A 12,846-nucleotide genomic window follows, 5' to 3' on the forward strand; every position below is an offset into this window, starting at 1 on the left:
GCGGAGAGGACTTCCACCAGCCGTCCCGGGAAAAGTATGACAACACTTGTGGTCAGGGCTCCAACAGCTGGATGCTGTGATGAACCCTTTACCATTGTTCACATGTTGCCCATACCCCCTCTAACTCAGTCTATTGCCTCAGCATTCCCTAACCCGGCAACCGAGTTTTAGCCAATTAAGTTTAAATAGGCCTCCAATAGTGGGACCGGGGAATGTACGGCCCGAGATGCCTATTAAACTTACTTCTGCTTAGACGTGGGCGGGGGGGAGCAGGGGGAGGAGTCCTTTGTAAATCCAGATTAGAACTGGTCTGATAAATGCTGAGTTGGGTGTGTGGGTAAATTATTTGGAGCACAGATTCCCCATCATGCGGTGCTCCCCTGCTCCTCTCATCCCAGAATTCACTGCAGTGTCTGCTTCAGGCATTCTGGTCTCCATCTCTCATGTAAATGAATGGTCGTCTGGTTCTATCTCGGATGCAAATGGAACCTAGGCCAGTTGTTTCACTCTTGTCAGCCTTATCTGGAGGGTTTTAGGTGCGTCTCTCACTGCATCTTAATCAGTTTATGTTTAGGTGGGGGGCGGGGATTCTTTGTGAATCAGACAGTCTGTGCCCTGTGTCAGGGTTCCCCAAGAGCATGGAGCTGAGAGGTACCAGCACATGAATCCAGATAGGAAAACACTTTCCACAGAACAGTCAGCCACTCCGTTTTTGACCTCACAGTCCTTGTGCTCAAGAGACATTTACAAAACACCTTTAAAAGACAGGCCGTGAAACAAAAATCCATATAACCTTACTGGATACAAAAACCAAAGACATTGACTTCATGGCTCATTATAATCTACATTGGGGCGGGCAATTATATTAGGTGGATGGCCACTTACCGAGTTTTGGCAAGCTGTTGAGGTCCACATTTCCCTCTCTGGTGCAGGGAATCAGGAACAGCCGCACAGTCCCAGGCCAGAAGCCTTTGCTAGGCAGGGGCTTCTGCTGGGGAGGGGTGGGGGGGCGGGGTTGGGTGAGCCTTGTTGCTGGGTCCTGTTGCCTGCTTCCCCTGGGTGCTACTGCCCCTGGCTCCTGTCATCTTTAACAGGCAGCCAAGAGCAAATTAATATTTATTTTCTAAATTTTTTAGGGGCCTCATGGGCCAGAAAGAATGGCCTAGTGGGCCGGGTCTGGCCCCCAGGCCATATTTTGCCCACCCCGATCTACGTGATACCTGCTGATGTCACTGCACTCCACAGATGTTAGTGACCCTCTTCGCTCTTGAATGGTCTTGCTCTTCCACTACTTGGTTTATGCTTTTGTCTGCACGTTTCTAGTTTGTTAGCTAGTCCTGCTATTTCTCCTATTTCATAGCCCAGTTCTGTTCCTCTAAGCAGGCTGTTTTTATTTATGTATGGTTTACACAGACATTGCTTTATCTACCACACAGCTTGAACTGGGCCTGCTTTTTTCTCAGACCTGAAGAAGAATGCTATATACCTGAAAGTTTACCTAAATCTCTCCCAACCACGCGGTTGGTCCAATACAAGATATCATCCTCTAAAGACCTTTGCCTCTCAAAGTAAATAATTTCCCCCTACCCTGCAGAAATAATGAAGCTTCCTTAGGAGAAAACCATCCATTACAGGAATGTACAGAGCCAGACCCATGACGCTCAGTCAAGACCTGGCTTTACAATGCCCAAGAGCCAAATTTTCAAAAGTTTAACACCCAAAATGGACATGAGTTTTTCAGAAGAGCACATTACCTATTTTGTATCACTGAGTACCTGCAGACACTTGCCAACTGGGAAAGGAAGAAATAAAAAATAAAAATCTTAGCTACAGGTCATTTCATATCCTGTTCCTAAGGCTGGCTTTAGTTCCAAAATCTGAAGTGTAAATCCAGAATCTGAACTAACAACCACCAAGATCTTTGCAGCTACAACCAACCATGAAGAGAGAGAACATACTTTTCCCCTCTTATAGCCACTTCTTTACCAGATTCCCCTCTTTTTCTAACTCCATCTACATTAGATTTGTCACAGGCAAGAAGCACCTTAAACCCTAAGATTATGGAGAACTTCACAGCACCTAAATGAGGGAAACTAGATTTCCAAAAGAGTTTGGCACCCTACCTACCCTGGGAGATCAACCTAGAAGAGTTAGCCTTCCTGGTACCTGGCAAGGTTTCTCACACAAGTTAATTATTTCCCCTTATTTTGCTTTTCACAGCCCATGGGATCAGAGCGGATGGAGATGCGCAAACGGCAGATGTCAGCAGCCCAGGAGACAACGAGCTCTGCTCAGGCACAGCACGGCACTGGGAATCGAGGGTCCAATGCCTGTTGTTTCTGCTGGTGCTGTTGTTGCAGCTGCTCATGGTATGTTTTTCAGTCTCTTTAAACCTCCAGAGGTGAGCAAGAGGCAGGAGTCAAGATAACAGAAACAAAGGCACCTCTGGGGTACCACAAGCATGGCATGGCTGTGCTGCTGCTGTGGATGCAGCCTTCACTCCATTGAATGCATTTTTCCCCTCGAATTAAAGAAGGGTGGGAAAAGGATTTTATTTCCCATGAGCTGCTCCAGGAGCCAAGTAGTAACCATCAGATGGCATTTTAAATAAAGGAACACACTGGGGTTTTTTAGCATCCCTATAATGTTTTACACACCCTTTGGGAATGGTTTCCTTGCTAATGAAGTCTCAGTGTGCTTGATACCATGCAAGAAAAAGCCATCTGCTTCCAGAACTGAAAGAGCTTCCAAGTAAGACAGAGTATATCAGACAGACTGCTCCCTAGGGGAGGGACACACTAGGATTTTTAACAGTCACGTGGTTAAAACTTTTCTATTGGGCACAGTAGAAGAAACAAATCTTTAGGAGGGATTTGGATAGGAACAAAACAAAGACAACACCAACTTGCAGAGGTGCTATGCACCTAAATGAGGGAAATGAGTCTCTGATGCATCTATGGATCAACATCAGGCATCCAAGTCTAGAAATGCTGACCTCTTTACCCAAGAAGCTGTCTTGCAGAGGCATGGAGATGGCTGGGGCTGAACAACTATGGGGTTCCAGCTGCCTTCATATATGCAATTAAAGACTCCTATGGTGGGATCAGACTAGCCATGGAACCTCTGGTTATCCTAAGAAAAAAATCCCACATAGAATCATAACACATTAGGGCTGAAGGGGAGTTCAGGAGTTCATCTAGTCCAACCCCCTACTCAAAGGAGGACCATCCAACTACATCATCCCAGACAAGGCTTTATAAAAAAAACCAGCTCTTAAAAAAACCTGTAAGGATGGAGATTCCACAGGTTCTCTGGGTAATCTGTTCCAGTGCTTTACTACTGTCCTCATGAGAATGTTTTCCCCCAATATCTATCCTAAACTTCCCCTGTTGCAACTGGAGACCATTGCTCCTTGTTCTGTGATCTGCCACCACTGAGAACAGCCTAGCTACCTTAAGGTAGTTGAAGGCTGCTATTAAATTGCCCCTTAGTCTTCTTCTCTCAAGACTAAATAAGCCCTGTTTCCTCAGCCTCTCCTCACAAGTCATGCTCTCCAGCCCTCTAACCATTTTCATTGCCTTCCTCTGGTCTTTCTCCAATTTGTTTACATCCTTTCTGTAGTGGGGGGGGGGGCCTCAAAACTGGACACAGTACTTCAGATGTGGCCTCACCACTGCTGAATAGAAGGAAAGAATCACTTCCCTCAATCGGCTGGCAATGCTCCTACTAATGGAGCCCAATGTGCCATTAGCCTTTTTTACAGCAAAGGCACACTGTTGGCTCATCTTCAGTTTACTTCCACTGTAACCCCCAGGTCCCCTTCTACAGAGCTGCTGCTTAGCCAGTCAGTCTCCAGCCTGTGCTGGTGCATGGGATTGTTCCATCCTAAGTGCAGGACTTTGAACCACATGACATTTCTTTTGGCCCGATCCTCCAATTTGTCTAGGTCACTGAATCCTAGCGCTACCCTCCAATGCATCTACTACTCACTCCACCTTGCAACTCCGAACTTGCTGAGGGTGCACTCTATGCCATCATCCAGGTCATTGATGAAGGTATTGAACAAAATTGTCCCCAAGACTGACCCCTGCGGCACTCCACTTGACACCAGCTGCCAGCTAGATATTGATCCATTGATTACTACCCTTTGAGCCTGATGATCTAGCTGGTTTTCTATCCACTTTACAGTCCATTCATTCAACCCATACTTCCTTAGTTTATTTGGGAGAATGTTGTGGTAGACTATATCAAAAGCCTTGCTGAAGTCAAGGTATATCACACTACTGCTCTCCCAGCATCCACCAAACCAGTCATCTCATCATAGAAGGCAGTCAGATTGGCCAGGCATAAAGCTTGCCCTTGGTGAATCCATACCGACTCTTCCTAATAGTAATATCCTTCTCCTCCAAGTGCTTAGAAATGGATTCCTTGAGGACTTGGTCCATAATTTTTCCAGGGATTGAGGTGTGGCTGACTGGTCTGTAGTTCCCTGGATCCTCCTCCTTCCCTTTCTTCAAGATGGACACTCTATTTGCCCTTTTCAAATCATCTGAGACCTCTCTTATTTGCCACAAGTTTTGAAAGATAATAGCCAGAAGCTCTACAATCACATCAGCAACTCCCTCAGCACCCTCAGCTGCATTACATATGGCCCCATGGACTTGTACACATCCAGCTTTTCCAAATAGTCCTTAACTTATTCTTTCGCCCCTGTTGGCTGCTCACATCCTCCCCAAATTGCTGCCAGGTTCAGTAGTTTTGGAGCTAACCTTGCCTGTGAAAACTGAGGTAAAAGAGGCATTCAGTACTTCAGCCTTTTTCATATAATTTTTTACTAGGTTGCTTCTCTTATTCAGTAAGGGACCTTTACCTTCCTCTTGTTGATGACACTTGTAGAAACTCTTCTCTTTACCATCACCATCCCTTGCAAGCTGCAATTCCAATTGCACTTTAGCCTTCTTGATTTTATCCCTGCATGCCTGCACAATACTCTTATACTAACTCCCTAGTTTCTCCAAGTTTTCATTTCTTGTAAGCTTCTTTTTTTTTTGTGCCACTTACCTCAGGCCTTTTGTCTCCATCTTCTGGTGAACCTAGTTTAAAGCCCTCCTCACTAGGTTAGCAAGCCTGTCTACAAAGATGCTCTTCCTTCTCTTCATCAGGTGGATCCTGTCTCTTCCTAGCAATCCTTTTTGGAACAGCATTTGGTGGTTAAAGCCACCAAAACCTTGCTGGTGACACCATCTGTGCAGACATGCATTGATCTGAAAGACACACCCTCTCCTTCCCAGGCCCTTCCACTTGACTGGAAAGGTTGAGAATACCACTTGAGCCCCCTGTCCCCTTTATCCTTGCTCCCAGAGTCCTGTAGTCACTTTTGATCTTCTCAGGGTAGCTCCTGGCAGCATCATTGGTGCCCACATGGATGAGCAGCCTGAGGTAGTAGTCAGAAGGCTGCATGATTCTTGGTAATCCTTCTGTGACATCTCAGATCCAGGCTCTGGGCAAATGGCAGACCTCCCAAAACAACAGGTCAGGCCAGCAGATGGATGCCTCTGTGCCCTGCAGAAGGGAGTCTTTCTTGTTTGCTGACCCTGGTCACTTGGGATCTCCTTTTTTACCCTTCCGTGCCTGGACTGGTTCTGCCCCTTGTTAAGGCTTTTGTCAGACACAGGCAGCAATGACCCAGCAATATCCCAGCTGCTCAGAGCACACACCCAAGCACACACCTCACCAAACAAACGCACAGCCTTGGCTCATTCATCTTCCCAGAGCAGGATATGGTGCCTGGTCCCTGGCTCCTCTTCCCTTTCCTGCTCTTGTGCCCAACAAACTGTTTGCATACTGTCCTGTTTACTATCCCTGTTCACTCAGAAGCATATCCAGCTTGCATAAATTTGCAGCAGAATACAGTTCCCAGAATGCAAAATTAAATTCAAACATACATCAAACATCTTATATAAACATGTGTTCCTATGCCTGTGCTTTTATGTTATACCATCTTAACACTATACTGTAAAGTTCACTTTTTTACCTGACTTCTCACACCTTTGCCTTTATCATCATTACCCCTTTCTAACAGACTGCTTCACTTTAAAAAACATATTGGGCCAGTGCAATGTCTCTTTTACAATTATAAGCAAGTAATAAAATGGAAAAAAACATACTTCTTTACCTCAAAAGGAGCATTAGGTTTTGTAAGGGTCTCTGAGATCCTGCAACAGAAAGTGTTACTAGGGTCTTCATATTGCAGACTCATTTTCAAAGAGTTCTTGTTGGATATGTGGCCTTATCTCCACTAATTTCCTAACTGGAGTGTCAATCACTACCTACTTTGTACAAGTGTAGAGTATTTCACAAGGTTCAAGAGAGTGGTGAATCAGGCTCCATGTCTCCACTGCTTCAGTTGAAGATATGCCATAGCTCAAACAGGCGCTTGAGGCCTAATGCAGAAATTACTGTGTGATGTTCTATGGCCTGCATCATGCAGGAAGACAGAACCATGATCATAGCAGTCCCTCCAATTAGGAATGTTAGCCTAAAAATGCACTAACAGAGATGGTGAATTTAACCTAAAACTACCTACCTAACTTTACAACTATACACTTAGCTACCATGTCTACCTGTAATGTCCACCACTTTGATTGAGAGCTATGGGGATGCATGCAAGGCAAGCTCAAGTAATTTTGGTACTTCGTAACAGGATGCTTAAGTGCATGTGTGGCATCTGACTGGCTTGATTTTCCTAGTGCAATCTAAGAATGCTTATCCAGCCAATCTGTACTTGACCCAGTGGTGTAACTAGGCCAGAGAGAATGAGGCAACTGCCCCAGGTGCCTACTTCTGGGGTAAAGGGAGATGGTAACTTTAATCTAACACTACCTACCTAACTTAGGCTTGCTGAATTAAAAATCTGTTCTCACCCAAGGATGGAAAAAATTAGCCAGGGGATGGCAGTACCGTATTACTTGAAACCTACTTGAAAGGTGTTAAGTGACCTGCCCAAGCTACTCAGGCAAGTTGGATCAATCAGTGTGTGCATAATTGCCAAGCCATGCAATAGCATCCTCAATGGCCATGTGCAGTTCCTGTAGTCTGCCACTGAATTTAGCCAGCAGGCAGTCATCAACAATATGCAACATGGCATGTGTTTTGCCACAGCTACAGTCTGGATTGTCATGAAGACCCCAGTGGTGGAGGATGGCTGCACACAGACCTTCCCCTCTCCAGAACTTATTCAGCAAGGCCCCATGGGGTGGCAAATTGAAGTCAGGTGGGCAGACTGTAGGATTTGTGAGAAGGAACTTGTTTGGTGGTAATGTCAATCTCCATTCCTCACATCAGAGGGTCTCTGCCGTACAGTGACAATTTTGATCACAATGGGTGTTATGATGGTAGACATGCAGCAGGTGGATTTAAAAGATTGTTGTACAGTGGCAAGCTTGGATTGGTATATATCTTCTCCAGTAGCTTGCTAGTTGCAACTTCCTGTTAGATATGAGGAGGAACAATGTTGCTCAGGACTGGGAGCTAAAGTAGATGGGTTGGTTGAAGAGTTCCTCAGATGATGCATATTGTCGAATATAGCTGGACATCAGTGAGTTTGGTGTGTCATGACCAGGTCCAGACTGGTACCTAGTACTCTGCCACAGAATGAGATGGCAAGAGCTGACATCCTTAGGGTTGAGGCTTTTGCACCCCACAATGACCCAGCTGGCTTAAAGGAGGTTGTTGCATGTTTCAACTTTCATTATTGTCTTTCAAGTATTCACAGTAGTTCAGTGTCTGGTTTTGCATCACACCCAGGTAGACAGGTTGTACTTTGTGACAGCTTCTGACCATTCAGGTAGATGTTCAGCTCCTGGGTAGCACTGGCATTGTGTAGGGGGAAAATGCTGGAAATCATCTTACTGACACTTGGCTGGGGGCTCCAAATCTTGCAGTAGTCAGCCAGCTTTGCAACATCACTGTTCAGAGTATGTTCTAGCTCAGAGAAAGTCCAGGCTTGGAATCCACAGAAGATGTCATCAGCATAGGTGAATTTCCATACTAGGTTTGTAGCAGGTCATTGATATAGAGGTTGTACAAGGTTGTACTTGAGTGTAGAGCCAAGAACTTAGAACCCAGATCCACTGACTCCTGAACTGATGCTTTAACCACTAACTACAATTCAACTCAGAAGAAGAGATCATCGTGGAGAAGAGGTAGGTAGAAATAAACGGAGAAGAGGTAGGTAGAAATAAACTAGGTCATTGTATTTTCTTCTGAGCATGATTATGGCCATGTGCAATACTGCCATAGAAGATTTCAGGAGCTTTGGAAAGCTTTTGAAGCTCTCATGTCTTTATGTACTCTGTCCACTAAAGGCACTATATAGTACTGTGAGAAAAAGAAACACCAAATAGGTGATGGTGATACTGGACTCCTCTTATAGTTAACCCTGCTGGAGATAGCAAAAGTAAAATGGCTTCTCCAGAAGAGAGGAAGGCAACAGTCTGAATAACTAATGAAAGACTTTAAGGTAGAATCAAGTCCATTAATCTGTCAATGAAGCTCTTGTTCACTATCAAAAATCTCATTATTTGTCAGATTGATCAAACAGGTCGGCCAATTATGCAGTTCAAGCCCAGTCACACTATGACAGAATAGCCAGTAGTACTGCCAAGTAATTTGACTTTACTCTGGAGAAAGAGTTGAATGGAAGCAAGATATGCAACCTCACCTCACTTTAAGTCAACCCACTATATACTGGTATAAGTTTCATAGGTCTACTTCACCAGTCAATTTAACCTTGAGGTAGATGATTGCCTGGTGCAAGCTGCCTTTTCTACTACCTAGTGGCCAGGTACTGTAATGGAACCTACTAATGGCAGCTAGGTAGGGCATGCAAATCAAATATCTGCCCCTACTACAGAGTAAATTTACTAGAGTAAAATCTGAGTAATATACTGAACAAAGTAATATACTGATACTTTAATCAAAACCCACCATTTCAATTTTCCCATCACAGTGAGGGGTCCAATCCTTTTTTTTCTTTTTGTGTCAGAGTCAGAACCTGACTGCAGCCAGGGAGTGAGCAGCCAACAGGCCGAGTCACCCCTCAGCAGTCCTTCCACAGTGGCAGTGCCCCCTGGGCCACTCAGGGGGGCTGCTAGCAGACCGGGTGCTGCCCCTGGCTCCATCCAATTGTTCCCCAAGCCCACCCAGGGTGCAGGCCCCGGCAGAAGCTGCGAGGGGCCTGATCCTTTTTTCTGCAGCCTGCCCACTTCTCCCACAGCTGGAGGGGTGAGCTGACAGCTGCATCATTACAATTTGCAATGTTGCAACATGGCAAACTCAACTACATCCAGATGTAGTTTAGTTTACAATGATGCAAACTCATCTAAAGCCCCCCAAATTGGCACACATGTAATGTGTAATGCCGTTAAGCCACACAAATAACATTTTTGTCAAGTGTACAAGCACACCTAGAGGCCAGCCAGACTAGGGCTTTCTTATGCTAAGTGCAATACACACATGTAAGAGATGGCAGCCAAAAAAAAAAAAAAATCACAAGTTTTCTACAAGAAGGAACACATTGAGGCACATTTGGATATGGTCACAGTATTTTCTTATTCAAAAAGTATGTAACCCTGGCCACCCCCTTCGTCCAAGAGATGTAGGTAGAGGTAAATAGTTAGGATTCAAAAGTAATTGTACCTGGTTTGTGCCATTTCTAACGGCAACTAGATCCAAACCTGTTGCAAACCATAAGTAGTGTCAAAGCAACTTCAGTGCTCTCAAGGATAAGGGAACCTTCCATCCAAACAGGTCATAAAGCATAACCAGCACTAGGTCAAGGTACTACTTGGGATGGAAACTGGAAGGATTCCTAACTGGGCACAAGCAAGGAACATACTGGGGAAGAGAAGCCAAAACTAGAAATGATTTTCTGTTCGCTTTGTAAATTATTCATTCTTCCTTCAATTATTCATCATGTTGTATAGCAGGGGCAGACCAGTCCTCAGGCCTTTGTAGTTTTACTCAAACCAGAATGCATTATTTGCCATCCTGAAAGCTCTGCTTCAAGTCTAATGCTTAGAATATGAATGGGGCTAGGTGTTGTGGTGGATAAGGAATAGGCTTAAACAGTTGCAGGAAACCAACACAAACTGATAAGAGGAAGCTGAGTGCTTCTTTCAAATGCACGGTACAACATAGAGATGCTGACATTTGGGATGACTGACCCTGGGGTGGAGACTATAGGAAAACTCATCATCCTTCTCCCGGGGGTGAGGAATATTTTGTAAGAGTGCTAAAATCATGCAAGGTGCTGAGCACTCAGGGTTTAGCATGGGTAAGTGTTGAGCTAGATCTGGCAAAAGGCTTTTCCCTTACAGGGAGCCCACAGTGAAGGAGAGGGCATCACCCTCTAAGTGCTAGTAGATCAACAGTTCATACCACTGAAATCTCTGAAACTCATGGGTGCTTTTAACTTCAAGTTGCATATTAAATTATATACACTCATAGCTTCAGGTGGGTGCTTCTCTCTCAACCAGAGGAAATGAAATCATATTACTTACCCTTCTTTAGCACATAAATAAAAACTTCCCCTCTCACTACTTCTTTTAAACTGTTGACAAACTATTTCTTGCCATTTTATCTCGTATTTTCTCTGATGCTCCATTTTTTGTGCACTTCAGTGTTAAAATGATACAAAGAAAATGATTTACTCAATGGGGTGTGCAAAATTACCCAATGTTTATAACTATTCAAATTCCTATTTGTGTTTCAGAACGGGCTGGGAACCAGCTACAGGCTACAAACAGAGCAGCTTTGCTTTGCTTTGCTTTAAAAGCATTTCTAATTTTCTGAGAACAACTGTTTCCTAGTAGTGAGGAATGTGAAACAAACTGCAATTAAAATAATCTATTTATAATCCCTATTTATAGAGCGCCTTCCCTCAAAATAGCTTGAGTGCTTTGCACAGAGAAAATTATGAATAGGAACAAAAATAACAGTCTGTATGAGTCATGCAGCTGAGACAGAACATCTGATATTCAATGCCCTTTTAATACTAGAATTAGAACCAACTGCTATGGGCTGGGGTAATGAATCTGGAGGCGTGTTATTACTACAGCTGCCATTCAAGTTTCGGGCCTCTTCCCCTTCTGCAGCCTGTAGAAGATGTAGCTAAGTAAATATTCCCTTTCCTTTCCACTGTACCTTTACATTTCTAGAAAATCTGCCTGTCCAAAAGGAACAATGTAATTTTGTATCGTGGTGTTCTCTTAAGAAGACTCGTGCTCTTTGTTGATGTATTGTGTCTCTCTAAAATATGTCAAGCCACAGGATAGTATTACTTTGTTTTGTTTTCCATAATCACCAACTCGTCTGTTGATATTTCACAAAAACACCAGGATAAAAGCAGTCACTATTGGATCTTGTGTTTCCCACAGTCACCTCGAAATTCAAGGACAAGGCAGTATAGTATAGTTCTTTTGTAATTACTATGCATCTGCCTGTACAGAGAAAATACATTAAAGTAGTTTATTTGAAGGTATTTTACAGGTATATTACACAAAATGAGGTGCTACATGAAGTGTGACCACCATACCCCAGGGACATGTAGAAAACACCTTCCAGGTTTCCACTGCATCAAGATGTTATAAGAGAAAAGATAGCTGTTTCCCATTTCCCAAAAGCTACATTATTTGAGTCCTAAAGTGTCTGCAAACCTTTAGGAATGCCTCTGCAGATTACAGGCACAAAACACAGAATAAGAAAAAAAAAACAAACCCAAAAGATTAGAGCCCATTGAAGTGTCAAAAGGTGCAGATAAGATAAAGTCATGAGTTTACAAGCAACCAAGTAAAGAATATTTACACTTTTAAAAGAAACTTGTCTCCATTTAAGTGAGATTTCTAAGAACTAAAGTGAAAATAGTGACGTGAAGTACCTTTCTTTAACATAACAGCTAAGACAACAAACAAAGCAATTGAAAGCTCAAAGATTTTCCCCGTAAATTGTATGAAACTCACTAGTTTATAACAATTGCAGCAAGAGCCTGTAAATCCAGGATTTCATCATGGATAATGCATTATAATTTGTTTTGTACCTTTTGGTCTTGACAAATCCTAAATGGCTTTGGAGACATTGTTTTTTTTTCCATATGGATTACCTCTCTCAACTGCAGCCCTAGGTTGAAATGCAACAGCTATTCAGTACAAGCGGAAAAAAATCCCATGCTAAACCCCACACATTTTGAAATTTAAACAAAGAAATAAGGGATATTTTGAAATCATAAAAAGGATTGGAAGATCTGCACAAGGTCATTCTAATGCATCTCTCTGCCCCCAGACAGAATCAGTTATATCTCAGATGTTCATCTTATGCACATTTATCCCACCTGGCCCTTAAAAAAAAAACTAAACCCAACCCAACCCAACCATGTAGTGAGGAATGTGAAACAAACTGCAATTAAAGTAATCTATTTATAATCCCTGTTTATAGAGATTATATGTTAATCTCTATAAATAGGGATGTACTCTGTATGTTAACATGTACTCTGTCAACTCTGTAAATAATCCATTCTAGAGGTAGGTAATCCTCATTTGATAAATCTTTATCTGGAATTTGACCAGCAACAGAATTTTGTCATTCTTTTTGTAAAGAATGTCATAACATTTTACAATGAACATCAGTTATTGTGGCTTGTATTTGTCTCTCTGCAATCATCGTAGAAAGGGAGGGCTCATCAAAAGCATTTTCCTTTATGCTTTCCCTTGTATTTCCTTTATGATTAAATTTTATGCTTTGAAAGCCGTGCCAAACTCTGCTGTGGCAGTGCTAGAAAGCAGCCTGATT

General features: G+C 43.2%; 1 protein-coding gene across 1 annotated transcript in view; it reads left to right on the forward strand.

Annotated features, from left to right (window-relative positions):
* RGS20 (regulator of G-protein signaling 20) overlaps positions 1–12,846 on the forward strand; it is a 90,942-nt gene that overhangs the window by 73,258 nt on the left and 4,838 nt on the right. Inside the window, exon 2 of the mRNA XM_019548076.1 lies at positions 2,221–2,369. Coding sequence (XP_019403621.1) covers positions 2,221–2,369 — 149 coding nt within the window. The remainder of the gene's footprint in view (positions 1–2,220; positions 2,370–12,846) is intronic.

Source organism: Crocodylus porosus, unplaced genomic scaffold, assembly GCF_001723895.1.
Source record: "Crocodylus porosus isolate Cpor-Errol unplaced genomic scaffold, CroPor_comp1, whole genome shotgun sequence".
NCBI classification, from domain to species: domain Eukaryota; kingdom Metazoa; phylum Chordata; order Crocodylia; family Crocodylidae; genus Crocodylus; species Crocodylus porosus.